We start from the raw sequence: 15,246 nt of genomic DNA, 5'->3' as shown, positions 1-15,246 counted from the left end.
CCCCGCCACCCAGCAGGAGGAAGGGGGAAGGGGAAGGGCGGGGCCGAGGGCGGGGCGGCGCGGCGCGGCGCGGCTCCCTCACGATCCCCCCGAGAAAGGCGGCGTGGGCGGCGGCGGCGCCGGTGGCGAGCACGTCCTGCCGTCGCGGGTCCGCACAGCGCCCCCTTGGGCCTGCCCGCCCACCTACCTTCCGGCGTCCTCTTAAGAAAGCAGGATTGGAGGAATTGGACAGTGCGCGGCGTCGCTCTTCGATGACGTCAGAGCAGCCGTGTCGCGTCGCGCGCGGGTGACGGGGCTCTTGGGCCCGTTGTCTGGGTGTCTGAGAGTGGGGGCCCGGTGCCGGCCGGGCTTCCTTGAGTGCGGGGCTCTCAGGGGCGGCGGCGGAGCTTGGACATGGCGCTGAGGGGCCGTTCCAGGGGAAGATGAATAAAGGCTGGTTGGAGCTGGAGAGCGACCCAGGTGAGGGCCATGAAAGGGGGGGCGGGGCCGGGCTGGGGGAGGGGAAGGAAAGGTTGGCAGGGAGGACCCTGAGTGGGGGTGGGGGAAAGGGCCTGGGGTAGGGTGTAAATAAATAAGGGCCCTTCTCGTTTCCTCTGTGCTAATGCGGGCACATTGGATCTAGGGCGGGCGGGGCGAGGGGGATCCTGGTGGCCGGGCGCCTTGTGGAATGACCGAGGGGACTTCCGAGGTCATGGCAGGAGGCGGTGGGGTGCAGCCGGAGGAGCGGGCTTCTGAGGTGCCCGGCCTCTCTGGGCCTCAGGGTCTTCCGTAAAATAAGCCTGCCTAGAGGAAGGCTCAGCGCCTCCCAGCTCTGAAGGCAGGCTCCCCCTGAACGTGTGCGGGGGACACTTGTGCAAAAACCCCAACAAGTGCCCCTGCGACTCTGGAAGAACTTCCCCCGCGTTCCCCCTTTGGAGAACTCCAGAACCGCCCGGAGCTCTGGAGTCGAGCTGAAGCCTGCCCCCCAGCTAGGTCCAGCTGTTCCTCGTTCTGCTCTCCAGCAGAGCCAGGCCCGGCCCTCCCACACCTAAGAGCGGTGTATGGGCCGCTCGCCCTGCCCGCCTTCAGCTTTCTGCACCCGGTCAGCGTGCCTCCCTGACCCGGTGGCCAGGCCTGTGCAGAGGACTCCCGCTGGGGTCTCCACCAGGACCCTGGGACCCTAGCCTTGGGTGTACCCTCTGGGCAGCCCGAGATCACTTCGGCCTTATTTGGTTCCATTATCCCGTCGTTGACTTCTGTTTGGAGGATAAGACTCCCAAGGTGGTGCCGCTCCGTATAGAGCAGAACACAGGGATACAGGGCCACGAGGTGTGGGCTTTGGTGGGGTGCATAGTTTCGAGGCGAGTGACCAAGGTCTTGGTTAGTGGGACCTTAGGTGGTGAGAAAACCTTCAGCTGTGGTGACTTTTGCTCATTGGATACAGTACAAAGATATTCTTGATCCGGATATCGGTTCTCAGAGAAGATAGTTGTGAGGGTGAGGGTTCCTCGCACTGGTATTAAGAGAAGTTAGGTATAGTGTGTGCCAGGCACTGTGCTAAATGCTCTGCAAATAGCTCGTTCAGTCTTCACAGCAACCCTGAGGGGAGGTGCTGTGACCATCCCATTTTACAGTTGAGGAAACTGAGGCAAACAGCTTAAGTGACTTGCCCAAGGTAACACAACTGGTATCTCAGGCCAGATTTGAACCCCTGTCTTCCTAAGTTCAGGGCTTGAGGAAAGGAGTTGGGGGAAGAGTTTCGGGCAGGGGGGTGCTGTATCCACTACAAAAGAAGACATGGGAAACATCACAGAGACCTCTAGCTGGAGGGAATGAGGGTCATGGCTCCATCTTCTTTCTTTTACTAACAGTTCACTAATGTAGTGGCACCATTTTGATCATAAAATGACGGCTTTTCTTTTCTTTCTCCCTCTGCTGTCTCCTGCCTTTTCCCATCTTTCCAACTCAGGCCTTTTCACCCTGTTGGTAGAAGATTTTGGTAAGTATGAAACTTCACTAAGATGAGTCAGTTCTTACAGTGTTTTTGTCCTTGGTCTACAAGTAACTCCTTTTTTTCCTCCTTCGATTCTGATCTCTCCTTCATATGATCAGTCATCAGATATTGTCAGTTCTACCTCTGCAAAATCTCGTAGCCCATCCCCTTTTTCACTTATACTACAACTAACCTGGGCGAAAAGAACTTTAACTGTCATGTAGATTACTGTAATAGACTTCTAAATGGTTTTCATGCTTCCATTTTTGTCTTCTTTCCAGGCCATCCCTACACCATTGCTTTAGTAATGTCCTCCCTAATTTTCTATTCTGACTGTGTCATTTTTCTATTTCTAAACTGTCAGTGGCTTCCGTTTGTCTTACACATGAATTAAAAACTCTATCCTAGCATTCAAGGCCTGCCTCAAACCAGCCCCAATAGGTTTTTCTGACATTATTGCATATAATCCCTTTCATGTATACTGTTTTTCTACAACACAGACTTTTGTGCTCTTCTCTCCCGTTTTTGATGCTTTGCTATCCCCCATGCCTGGGAATTCTCTCTAAAGTCAAAACTTCCTCAAGTACTACCTTTCCCATGAAGCTTAGCCCCTCCCCAACTCCCTCACCTGTATTTTAAAACGGATCTTGCCCTCTTCAGATGTCAGCATTGTATTTAGATCTATGCTTTTCACCAGTTATTTGTATGTTTCCCTCTCTATGCCCCCTTATCCCATTAGATTGTAAGCTCTGTGTTAGTGAAATACCTAGAGTATCTAGCTTTGCATCTCTAGAACTGAACACAGAAGTTGTACAATAAATGTTTGTGGTATTCCATAGGTGTTAAAGGGGTACAAGTTGAGGAGATCTATGATCTTCAGAGCAAATGCCAGGGGTAAGTTACTTTTCTGTTAGACTCTGTCATTGGCCTAAGATAGTTTGAGAAAGTGTCTGTTAAGTCAGTTCTTCTGATTATGTCTCGTTGAAGGGATTTTGAAAGTCCTAAGATCCTTTGGTAGTGAGCTCCCGCAGAAGGCCCAGTCTTAGGTGGCTGGCTTCCCTCACAGTGCTAAATGTTTTATTTTCTAAGATGCTAAGGCTTTGCCTAGGTGCCTTTTTTTTGGCTCTAGAACAGAAACCCTTGTAATACTAGGAATTAACTCCTATATCAGAAAATGGATCATGATAGTAATGCTGAAAGTCTCTCCCTAGGGAAAAAAGGAGTTGATTTGAGTGTGGACTTGTTTTATTTACTTTGGGTTGTTGTGCTAGGGTCCAGTGATAGGAGAGGTACTGGTCTAACTTCCTTTTGGAACAGAACTTTTATGCATTTCTGTCTCGCTTTTACCCTGGGGCTTTCACTCTTCCAAGATGGTCAATGAATTACTTTTACCCTTTTTTATGGCATAGAATTATGACATTCTGGTTGGGGGAGGGGGTGGGTGCCTTTCTTGTGATTCTAAAGATAAAACAGAGGCTGTGGCATATCTGTAGGGAGTACATATACTTAGTGCTAACTTAGGCCGAGTTGGTGATTTTCACGATAGGTTAGCACAGAGTACCATTTTCGAAGTCTCTCTTCTTTGCTTGAATGGCAAAGCAGTTTGAGGGGAAGAAGAAGAAAAGAAAAATGGTGGAAAGGGGAGCCTCAGTCAGACATATTTGATAGCTCCTTTTCTTTCTTCCTCCAGGCCAGTATATGGCTTCATCTTCCTCTTCAAATGGATCGAAGAACGCCGGTCCCGACGCAAGGTCTCTACCTTGGTGGACGAGACTTCTGTGATCGACGATGACATTGTGAATAACATGTTCTTCGCCCATCAGGTTAGTTGGTTTTCTGTGCTCTGAGGGAAAAGTTTTTGTGCCCAAGGGTCACAGGATAGTTTAGCACTAGGGAGTTGTTAGTGCCTCTGCTTTAAGAGAAAATAAACAAAATCCAGGGGTTATTATTATGTGAACACTCTGACCAAGAGGATTTCTCTTCTTAATTGGGGCAAGGCAGGGGATGTTCCTCTGCCTGAGATTCAAGGAGTTCTAAGTAGATCAGTTCACTAGAGCACACACTACTTTTTTCTGTGTGCCATCTTTATCAATAGTGCTGTATTGGTCTATGTTTGGTGGAGGCTGGAACAAACTGCATATCATGTATAAAAGTGCCTGTTCTTGGTTCTGCAGCTGATTCCCAACTCCTGTGCCACTCATGCCTTACTGAGTGTCCTTCTGAACTGCAGCAATGTGGACCTGGGCCCAACGCTGAGCCGCATGAAGGATTTCACCACGGGCTTCAGCCCAGAGGTATGTGCAGGGCCATGGGTGAACTAGATTGACCTGTGTGCAGTGCCCAGCCAGGGCTTGGGCCTTGGCCTGGGGCTTCTCTGCTGTTCTCTGAAGAGAGTGAAGTTCTTTCATATCAAGAATGGATATGGTGACTTTTCATGGTATTTGGTGCTGTTGCTTCATTGAATCTCCAGGTAGCCTTGAGAATTGAGTAGGGCATATGGTGGCCATGCCCATTTTACAGATAAGAGGTTAAGCAATGCTTGCCTAAAGCCACATCATGAGTAAGGTGCCTGGGCTGTAATTGAGGTCTTCTGACTATAGCCTCCAATGGGTTTGTCACTCTTGCCTTGGTCTGTATTAGTATCTCTGCCTCTTTTCCACATAGAGCCTATGACATGAGATTATTTACTCTCTTTATAGAGCAAGGGATATGCCATTGGGAATGCTCCAGAGCTGGCTAAAGCACATAACAGCCATGCCAGGTATGTGTAATGGAATAAGGGACAAAATAGTCATTAGGAGGGGAAAAGGTCTCCTTAACCTTCTTAATCCATCTCCTCTGCAGGCCTGAGCCACGACACCTGCCAGAGAAGCAGAATGGGATTAGCGCTGTGCGGACGATGGAAGCATTCCACTTTGTCAGCTATGTCCCCATTAAGGGACGTCTCTTTGAGCTAGATGGACTGAAAGTGTACCCCATTGACCATGGTAGGATTCATGTTTTGAGTTCCTTTGGACAGGGAGATCTAGGTGCTGATATTTCCTGCTGCGGTTAGACAACCTGAGTAGATTTCCTCGATTTTTGACCATCATAAATTTGTCAGGCTTTTGGTTTCAATTTCATTTCTCACTTATTCTAGATTCCAGGATTGGTGATATGATTGTTAGACATTTAGTAGTAAAGTTATTCAGTTGAGCAGAGAATAATGTACCCTTCTCCAAAAATAGCAAACCACATTGTTATAACTGTGGGTTTTGATGGTAAACCAGCCAGATGTACCTGCAGAGCTGCCCAGATACTCCCTCCATTGCACTTGGTTTCTGTGTTTACTACTTTCCAAGATTCCTGGCCTTGGAGTTTTACCGTGTTTCTCCCATCCTTATTCTTCCCAGGGCCCTGGGGGGAAGATGAAGAGTGGACAGATAAAGCCCGCCGAGTCATCATGGAACGGATTGGCCTAGCCACAGCAGGGTAACTGCCAAGATTTGTGGGTGGGCATAGCACTGGGAAGTTTGATGGAAGCTTTGCTCCTTAGCATCCTTGGGTAGGCTTCCTAGATGTCTCCAGCCTTTCTCTTTCCCATGAATAATTATGGAATTCTAAAGGATTGGGTGAGAGTGTAAAAAACCCCGTTGTGATAAGCTGGCTTGCTTTTTTGCCCCATATCAAGGCATAATGTATGTTAATTGTTGGCTGATCCCAAGACACTGATTTAAAGTTTCTGGCATGGAGTAATTTGTATTGGTCATCTGGCTGGGGAAGGGGCACAGAGGGTGGGGTGACTGCAGAAGACCTGAAGCTCAGGTGGCCGGTGGGTGTGACCACAGGGAGCCATATCATGACATCCGATTTAACCTGATGGCGGTAGTGCCCGACCGCAGGATCAAGTATGAATCTAAGCTGCACGTCCTGAAGATGAACCGACAGACAGTGTTGGAGGCCTTGCAGCAGGTAGGGAAGGCCACACTCCCAAACTATTCTGTTGTTGGGAATAGACTGAATTAGCCCCTGGTGTTTGTCTTGTTTCTTAGTACTTTTAATCCATCCCTATTCTCTTAAGAGCCACACTTGGACATCTTTGTGTTCATTCTCTTTTCATGCCCTCTTTCTATGCATGTGTTCTTTCTCTTCTGATTTAACGTCCTTGTACAGTTTTCTTTTTTCAAGCAGCTTGATTATTTGGGGGCTAAAGTAATTGATGGGTTTTTCCATGCTCTCATCTCTATCCTTTCTTTTCTTCCACTTAGCCTTGGATGTTTCCTTTCTCCTTTCTGACTCCCTGGAGAATGGGAAAGATTTAAATTGGGTTGAGGACTGGCTGCTAAAATGAAGTCATTAGTCTTCCCATTTCATGGTGTCATGATTAGGTAACCACTGGCTGCGCTGTTCCCCTAGGGTATACTCAGCAGGAACAGTGAGAGGGCACAGTCCAGTGGGTCTGTGTCCCTGCTAATATAGGGTTCTGTTAGTTCCATCGCTCAGTGCCCTCCTTATTCTGGTTTCAGCTGATCCGAGTGACTCAGCCAGAACTGATTCAAACTCAGAAGTCCCAAGAGTCTCAGCCCCCTGAGGACTCCAAGCCGGCCTCCTGCAAGCCCTCTCTGGTGCTTGAAACGAGCAAGACCCCACTGGCCTCTGAGGGGTCCCAAACAGGTATGAGATGCCTGAGTGACAGGACCCCAGGAGGCCTGAATATAGCTTAACTCCTTTTTTGGGAAGGGGTTCAGTTAGATTGGATTTGGCATGGAATTGACTGCTTCAGAGTTGGTGTAGAATAAGGACTCTTAACCTTTTTGATGTTATGGACCCCTTGGGCAGTTCAGTGAAGCTATGGGCACCTTTTCAAAATAATGTTTTTAAGTGTATAAAATATAATACATAAGATTACAAAGGAAACCAATTACATGCAGTTATCAGAGCATTAAAATAAAACAACAAAGTTCAAGGGACCCTTGTATACAGGGACTTAGTGCTCTGATGGAAAGACAGCATGGTAGTGTGGAAAAGAAATACAGGATTTGGAGTCAGAGGAACTGGGTTCAAAGCCTGCTTCAGACACTTAGCTGTTGTATGGCCCTGGGCATTTAAATTTCTCTGGGCCTCAATTTCCTCATCTGTAAAATGGAGTTGGATTCAGTGGCCTCTAAGGTACCTTCCAGTTATAAATTTGAGCCAATGACTTAGAAGCATACAGCATACTGATTAAAGAGCCCCGGGCTGGCCTCCTGGGTCCCTGCAGCCTTTCTCTTCCCATGGAGAATTGGGGAATTGTAGAAAATTGGGAGACACCCGCATCCTTGATTTAGAATGTTCTAGAAATGAGTGACCAACATAAAAAATGCGATAGACAAGCACTTAGCAGCCTGTAGCACTCTTAACCCTCTGTGTCCCTCACACCATATAAACTCCTTCCTTTCTTTCATTCCTTCGTTTTTCTCCTTTTTCTCTTCTCCTATTCTCTCTTCCTTATTTCCCTTTTATTCTGACCTCTCTGGCACATCCAGGAATTTCTCAAAGGCATAGAGATTGTTTTCTGTTTTGAAGGATGGTACTGGTAGCTAAGTCTGAAAGATGGGAGGAAATGACAGGGGCTAATTGTGTTAGGAAGTGCTAGGACCTGGGGTTTTGTTTTTTTTCAATTCTTAAATTTTTATTGCCTTTAAAAATATTACCTTTTTTATTGCCTTTAAAAATATTAAAAATATTCCCAGAGAACCGTCCTATATAGTAAATAGGTTGCTTTTTAAGACAAAAAACGAGGGGGAAAGATGAGCATCACTGATCATACATCAGAAAGTCTGAAAACGCGTGCCCTTAGCGGCCCTTGTGGCCCTCTGCCTCTGCACGGGGGGTGGCTTTTCTTTCAAGTCCTGTTGCTGCTTTATAATTTTGCATTGCTCACTTCTGATTTCTGGGGGCGTGGTTCTTTCTATTTACATTGTTGTAGTCATTGTGTCTCTTGTTTGCCTCTGCATCAGCTCGTGTAGATCCTTCCTTATTCCTCTGTATTCATCACGTTGATCATTTCCTACAGCGCAGTACTATTCTGTTACATTTATGTACCACAGTTCGCTTAGCCATCCCTTTAGTCACTGGGCATCTACTTTATTTCCAGTTCTTTGTCATCGCAGGGAGTGCTGCTATAAATATTTTGGTGTATAGGGAGACTTTCTTATCAATGGCCTCCTTACAGAAGCCCAATAATGGAATCTCTGGGTCAGAGGCTGTGGATGTTTTAGTAATTACATTTCAGTGATTCCAGACTGCTTTCCAAGATGGTTATGTTGATTCACAGCTCTGCAACAGTGCACCATAGTGCCTATCTTCCCAAAGCCACTCCACCATTGATTATTCTCATCTTTTGTCATCTTTGCCAATTTGCAGGATGTGAAGTAAAACCTTAGGATTGTTTTGATTTGAATTTCTCTCATTATTAGTAATTTGGAGCCTTCTTTCATGTGGTTGTGAATAGTTTGCAGTTCTTTTGGAAACTGTCCTTTGACCATTTTTCTATTGGGGAATGGATTTTGGTCATATATATCTATGAATTGTTTATATGTCTTGGATACTAAACCTGTATCAGAGAAATTTAATACAAAGGTTTTTTTTCCCCCCACTTCCTGTCTTATCCTAGGAGCATTGATGTTGCCTGTGCAGAAGCTTTTCAGTTTCATGTAATTGAAGTTAGCTTTTTATCTTTTGTAGCTGCCTCTATCTTATTTACTTAAGAGTACATCTCCTACCTTATATCTATGAGAAGTGTATGATCTGCTTCTCTTAGCACTAAGGTCATGTATCACTTTAGAATGTATTGTGGAATATGGTGTAAATGTTCATTTAAGCCAAATTTCTGACACACTACTTTATAGTTTTCCAGCAGTTTTTTTATCAGTTAAGGAGTAATTCACCAAGTAGTTTATGATTTCTGTTTTATCAAACGTTGGATTACTGAGTTCCATTGTTTCTGACTCTTGCTTATCTAGTCTTTATCTGATCTTTTTCTGCCTCTATTTTTTAACCAACACCAAAGAGTTTTATTGACTGCTGCCTTATTATATAGTTATTATATAGTTTGAGATCTGGAGGTCTGTTCCCCCTTTCTTCCTACCAGCACCTTTCATACCTTGGTTCTAAAGACATTATTTATATTCTTTTTCCTTCCTTTAAGATGGCCCTGAAGAGGTGGCGGGACCTTGCCAGCCAGCCCCCACACATAGCCCACCCAGCAAACCCAAGCTCATGGTGAAGCCTCCAGTCAACAACCTCAATGGAGTTCCAGCAAACCCCAGTCCCATCGTTCAGCGGCTCCCAGCTTTCCTGGATAACCACAACTATGCCAAGTCTCCCATGCAAGTAAGTACCTAGGACTGAACAGGTACCTGTTTCTAGTCTAACACTTAGTGCCACAGATGTCCTTGGTACTGATTGTAAAGTGCTTTGAGCAGGTGATTCTTCACTAACCCTGGGACTTGGTAGCTATTTAAGAGTATCTTGTCTTCCTGTTTTTGGTCATAAAATTTTTCTTAGCTTGATGTTGAGAGTCTTCTGGCCACTACAGAACTTCAGGAGTTCAGGAGGATTTCTGGAAATCCAAGTCTTCCCTAATTCCTGATATTTGTTTGGTTCCAGAATTGCGACCTTAAGAACATAGGATATATTCTTGATTAAGCCTTAAATGCCAGTGGAACTAAGGCAAAGTCTTTGGATATTCTGTTTCCTTAGAAGGGCTGTGTGGGACAAACCGAAGGAGCATCTGCCCCTGTCTTGTTCTAGGGATGGGAAAGGAACAACATGTAGCCTGTCTTTGAGGCCATCAGGCTCCCAGCTTGGCTTTGCCCACCCTTTCAACTGACCCTGGGATTGTATCCTCTAGGAAGAAGAGGACCTGGCAGCAGGTGTAGGCCGCAGCCGGGTCCCAGTTCGTCCACCACAACAGTACTCAGATGATGAGGATGACTATGATGATGAGGAGGAGGAAGATGTTCGGAACACAAATTCTGCTATCAGGTAGCTGCTTTTGCCCAAGGGCATGAAATGCTGAAAACCCCTGCCCTTTGCTTTCTGTGTGTGATTGACCAGTGTTCTGGAGAGAATGTGGGGCTGCCAGGGGTCCCCTGAGAATGGGATATTTGGAGAGTAGCCATGTATACCACTTCACATGTCCTATCTGTGCTAAGGCTGGAGGTGTAAAGAGGTGGTCAGCTATTCTTCCTTCCTTAAATACACGAAGGACATGTGATTGCAGATCAAAACCCATCTTATGACTCAGAGACTACATAGGGAGCTCTCTGAGGCCTTTAGAGGTCACACACTGTCAGTTCTTGATTACAGGCTCATTGCCCAAGCTACTTTATTAAGTTTCCTCTTCTCCCTTAAAAGCTATTAATTTACTGCTTGGGATTTGGGGGAGGGTCTTTCTGGAGACTGCCGGTCAGTCAGCTAAGTGGACAGATAGCTTGGGAAGTGCTTCTAGGAGACAGGTTTACTCTTCTCCCTAGGCTCACTTTCCATCTCTGGGCCTGAACAGGTACAAGCGGAAAGGGCAGGTCAAGCAGGAACCCTTGGCTGCTTCCTCTGATGGGCAGCTCTGCGTTCTGCAGCCCAACACCATCAATGTTCTGGCTGAGAAGCTCAAAGAATCCCAGAAAGACCTCTCAATCCCTTTGTCTATCAAGACCAGTGGTGGTGCTGGGAGCCCAGCTGTGGCCGTGCCCTCTCACTCTCAGCCTTCACCCACCCCCAGCAATGAGAGCACTGACACAGCTTCTGAGATTGGGAGCGCCTTCAACTCACCACTCCGGTCACCCATCCGTTCTGCCAACCCCACCCGCCCATCCAGCCCTGTCACCTCCCACATCTCCAAGGTGCTTTTTGGGGAGGATGATGGGTTGTTGCGAGTGGACTGTATGCGCTACAACCGGGCTGTGCGAGACTTGGGGCCTATCATCAGCACAGGCCTTCTACACCTCTCTGAGGATGGGGTGCTGTGCCCTCTCACCATCACAGGTGAGGGAAAGGTTGGGAGATGGGGCCAGCGGAAGCTAGACCTAATCAGTCAATCAGTAGAATGTTTGGGAGGACTACAATCCTTGGCACCTGGGAAGTTTGCGCTGCTTTTAGCTCTTTCTCATGTGTGTGCTCCTCTTAGAAGGTGGGAAAGGCTCATCACCGCCTGTCAAACAGAGCCAGACCTCCCAGATCAATGTCACCTTGGAGGAGAAGGAGGCTCCTGAGCCAAGTGACAGAGAGAAAGCCGGGCTGAGCCGGCCCCCTGAGCAGCTGTGTGGGGAGAAGTATTCCCCTAAAGTGAGTGTCTGCTTGGGTCCTCTTTCCCTTTGCCTGGGGTTGTGGGCACCTTTCTCAGGGCCAGGTGGGATTGCCATTTTCCTTCCTCTCCTGGTGCTAGCAGTGGCCACTCCTGGAATGGGTGGCAGGGGGTGGGGTCAAGAGCCTTGCACCTTGCTTCTGGTGCAAAGGATGGTAGGTTCCAGGGAGTCCCCTTCCTGCCCCTGGGCAGCCACTTCACCAGAGCACTTGGTCTTGCCAGGAGCTGCTGGCACTTCTGAAGTGTGTGGAAGCCGAGATCGCCAACTATGAAGCCTGTCTCAAGGAGGAGGTGGAGAAGAGGAAAAAATTTAAGGTGAGCTGCTGGTGCTACATTCGTGGGGTGACTTCTGATGCCTTCAGTTTGCCTGCCAACTGTCCTCCTCTTCTATTTTCCCTCACAGATTGATGACCAGAGAAGAACACACAACTATGATGAGTTCATCTGCACATTTATTTCCATGCTGGCTCAGGAAGGTGAGGTGGCAGTGCTGACCCCTGGCAGAGGGGACAAGGAGGGGATGTGGGGAGCTTGTTATTGGGAGATGCTTCTACCTTTTGGAATGAAAATGAAACCTCTTCTCTCAGGCCCAGGGGCCCATGTCCCTGGTCCCATGCAGGTCTGCATCTTAACAAATATTCTTTTGGTATTATTTTAAAATTTGTGCAGATTGTAGGCCCACACAGAGTGGGCCTATTTTCTGGCCCAGCTCTTGGGTTCCCTGTCCTGCATGGGCTTGAGAATCTCCTGGGACAGCTGATGTCCTATATTAACACACTTGTAGATGTCAAACTCAAGTAGAAACCAGATCCAGGATCCCTGCAGGCGCATATTGACTTAGTTTTAAAATGTAACTATTTATGTTCTATTGTATTTTTATTTGTTTTGTCAAGTATTTTCCAATTACATTTTGATATGGTTTGGGCCACCCCTAGGAGTGTTGTGGGCTACTATGTGTTTGGCTCTTCTACTGTAGGTGACTGCATAGTGGGAGCTAGAGAGTACCTGGTTGGCCACAGGCTGCCCACTCAGTCTTGTGCCCTCTCCTAGGCATGCTGGCCAACCTTGTGGAGCAGAACATCTCCGTGCGACGGCGACAGGGTGTCAGCATTGGCCGGCTGCACAAACAGAGGAAGCCTGACAGACGGAAACGCTCCCGTCCTTACAAGGCCAAGCGGCAATGAGGGATGTCTTGGCCCAGGGCTGGGCCTTCCATGTGCTCCCCTAATTAGAGGGCGTTCTGAGGGCGAGGCAGCCATGAGCTGCCCCCACCTACTCTCCTCCACTTGGACCCAGTATTACTGTACAGTTTAAAGTGGGAACATCATTCCCTAGTGGACAGGCGAAGGTTCCCGTGTGTCGGTCGCACTACAGACCTCCCGCTGACCCTTTAGAAATAAGGGGGACTTCTTGGTCACATGGCTGTCAGCCTCCTCTACTCCCCTCCCTGTTGACCTGGGGATACTGAAGTCAGTTGGCCTGCCTGCAGCTTAAGTTCCCTTTCGGGGGTGGGCTTTGGGCAGGTTAGCCAGAGATTACCACAAAGTCAGTGCAGGGACCACTCAGGAAGCAGCAGCTGGAGTCAGTGTAGTGGGAACCCTACCAGTGGGAACACTCCCTTTTTCCCCCTTCGTCATCTGAGCCCACCCACAGCTGGCTGTGGATCATCTGCCCCAAGGGGTACACAGACCCCATTGACAGCCAGGGCCCTGACTCCCTGCCTCGGTGACAGCAGAATATATATTTTATATATCAGAAATGTCTATTTTTTTCTTGGTTCTGACTAATCTTGCCACCATTGTATTGAATACCACTGCCTCCTACACAGCAGCCTTCTGGACATAGCCTTGTCCAGACCTGGCTCTCCATCCCTTCCCCTGGCTTCTTCCTCATCCATGTTCTCTATGTGTGTGTTCTCCCCTAGACCCTGCCTGGGGAGCTGGAGGGCAGAGCTGGGACTTCAGGGTCACAACCACTTACCTCCTGGGTGTGTGACCAGGGCCAGAACTGCTCTTGCCCAGGTTCCCCCATCTACCCCAGGCTCTGAGCCCAGCCTAGCACCACACAAGCACTCCCAGTGAGAGCCCCCAACTGTCTCCTGGAGAGGTTGGGCCTGCACTTTTGCACATCTGCTGTTTGTTTGAACTCCAAACTCAGGAAATCAGGGCTTGCTCAGGATCAGTATGAGTAGTAGGTTGGGTAGGGAGTGGCAGGACTCTGGGTCCATGGGAACACATAGAGCAGCTTTGTTATGGAATTGGTCTGAGCGGCTACATGGCCTCCAGAGTGATTTTTTTTTTTAAAGTTCTAGCAGAGTGGAGATGTTTGTTTTTAGGTTTTAATTCCTACAAGTTGTTCTTCCTTCCCTGGCATGGCCTGAAGAGGGAGCAGATAAAAGGGCAGGTGCCAGGGTTTCTTGGACCCAGCTACTTTGTCCTGTAAAGGCCCTGGGAAGTAGCACTGGATATTATTTGGTTGGACAGATCTGTGGGTTAGAGAGGCATTGCTCCAGAAACGAATGGTGCCAAGGTGCCCCAAAGCCTTTTCTTTTGGAAGAATGTTTCTTTTCAAAGTGTTTGGTAGCTTTCCTAGCCTTGAGCTTGCTCTAATAGGATTGTGTGTGCAGGGGAGTGTTCAATTTCCAGAGTGAGTGGGGACCTGGACTGGTGGAGATTCTGAGCACGATGCACCATGCCCCCACACCCACTAGTATTATGGAGATGCCCTTCCTCAGCTAAGCCTGAAGGGAGGGTAGGTCTAGCTCTCTGAAAGCAAGCTCTCTCAGGCTCTGAACTGTAGGAAGGTCCAACAGCTGCCTGGCTTCAGGATATAGAGTGAAGTTAGTTGGTGTCTTATCAGCTTTCGCTGCTTAGAGAGAAGGGAGCAGGGAACTTTGTGTGGGAGTTATTCCTCTTTCCTTCCAGGGCTTAGGACCTGGCATAGGAGTGTGAAGTAGGGGAGGGCTGGCCTCTTGCCTGAGATGCTTCCATTTTATGGGCATTTTCCACTTGGGTTTAAGCCATCCTGTGCCCCAAGAGGATTTAGAGGCTAAGTTCTGTCAGACCATTTGGGGACCAGTCTCTGCCCTTTCCGCACACTCCAGAGTCTCTGCTTCCTCTTTGTGACCGTAAGGTAGCTGTTGCTACCCCTACCCCACCCCTGCCCCTTGCCTTTTTCCTCCCTAAGGGCCCCCAGGAGAAAGTGGAGGTCCCTTTGTTATGTACCACAATTGCTGTTTAAGCTGTGGTGGGGCAGATGAATTTGTTCTCCTTCTGCTTGCACTGAATTTTAGAAGACAGGAATCAACTTGAAGTAAAATGTAGGTGTCTTGGGGAAGGCTGAACTGAAGCTATTGTACATAAGAGACCTGGGCAGGGTGGGGCTCAGGCCACCTCTAGCCCTTTGCCTGTCTATCCTTGTAAATACCAGACTTGCCTGAACGAATAAAGTTTTCCTGTAACTTACATGCTCTGTGTTGGCTGGTTAGATGTTTGCTGAATAAGGAACCATGCACTGTGCTATGCAAGCATTTACTCTGGGCACTGTCTGTGGTGCCAGGACTCAGGCAGCATCGATGCAGTGGCATGAAAAGAGTAGCAGGACCTTGGGGTGGGTTCTTGTCTTGGCTCTACCACTGATTTGTTGTGTGACCTTGGGCAAGTCCCATCATCTCTGGGCCTCCGCCTCCTTTTTCAGGTAAGATGAGATCCCTTCCAGTTGTATCATTTCAGGGTTCCATTTGGAAAAAGTCTTGGTGCCTATGTGCCCTGTTCCTTCTGACCTCTCTAACTTCCTGGGCAGAAGACTTCTGACAGCATACCTGGAGGGAGGGGAGAGAAGGGGGCTTCCCGCTGAGCCAGCAGTACTCCAGAGCTGTTGGCAAGGCCCCCACTCTGTAACCTCTGTTCTGACTGGCAGAGAGACCCACAACAGGCAGGAGTATAAATAG

General features: G+C 48.2%; 1 protein-coding gene across 2 annotated transcripts; it reads left to right on the top strand.

Moving 5' to 3' along the window:
• The first annotated feature begins 250 nt into the window (after positions 1–250).
• Positions 251–14,761, top strand: BAP1 (BRCA1 associated protein 1). Of its 2 annotated transcripts, none has more exons than XM_036738876.1 (17): positions 251–459; positions 1,949–1,978; positions 2,812–2,866; positions 3,663–3,795; positions 4,147–4,266; positions 4,672–4,733; positions 4,817–4,959; positions 5,365–5,443; positions 5,800–5,923; positions 6,478–6,625; positions 9,141–9,325; positions 9,846–9,979; positions 10,500–10,978; positions 11,121–11,278; positions 11,520–11,612; positions 11,701–11,773; positions 12,348–14,761. In XM_036738876.1, exons 1-17 carry the CDS (start codon positions 423–425, stop codon positions 12,479–12,481), a joined length of 2,187 nt encoding a protein of 728 aa, XP_036594771.1. In that variant the 5' UTR covers positions 251–422; the 3' UTR covers positions 12,482–14,761. The 2 variants fall into 2 exon arrangements, with proteins under 2 accessions (XP_036594771.1, XP_036594772.1); XM_036738877.1 differs by having other exon boundaries at positions 287–459; positions 11,124–11,278.
• Positions 14,762–15,246: the final 485 nt, after the last annotated feature.

The sequence above is a fragment of the Trichosurus vulpecula genome, chromosome 9, assembly GCF_011100635.1.
Source record: "Trichosurus vulpecula isolate mTriVul1 chromosome 9, mTriVul1.pri, whole genome shotgun sequence".
Taxonomy (NCBI): Eukaryota; Metazoa; Chordata; class Mammalia; order Diprotodontia; family Phalangeridae; genus Trichosurus; species Trichosurus vulpecula.
This window is presented reverse-complemented; position numbering and strand designations above follow the sequence as displayed.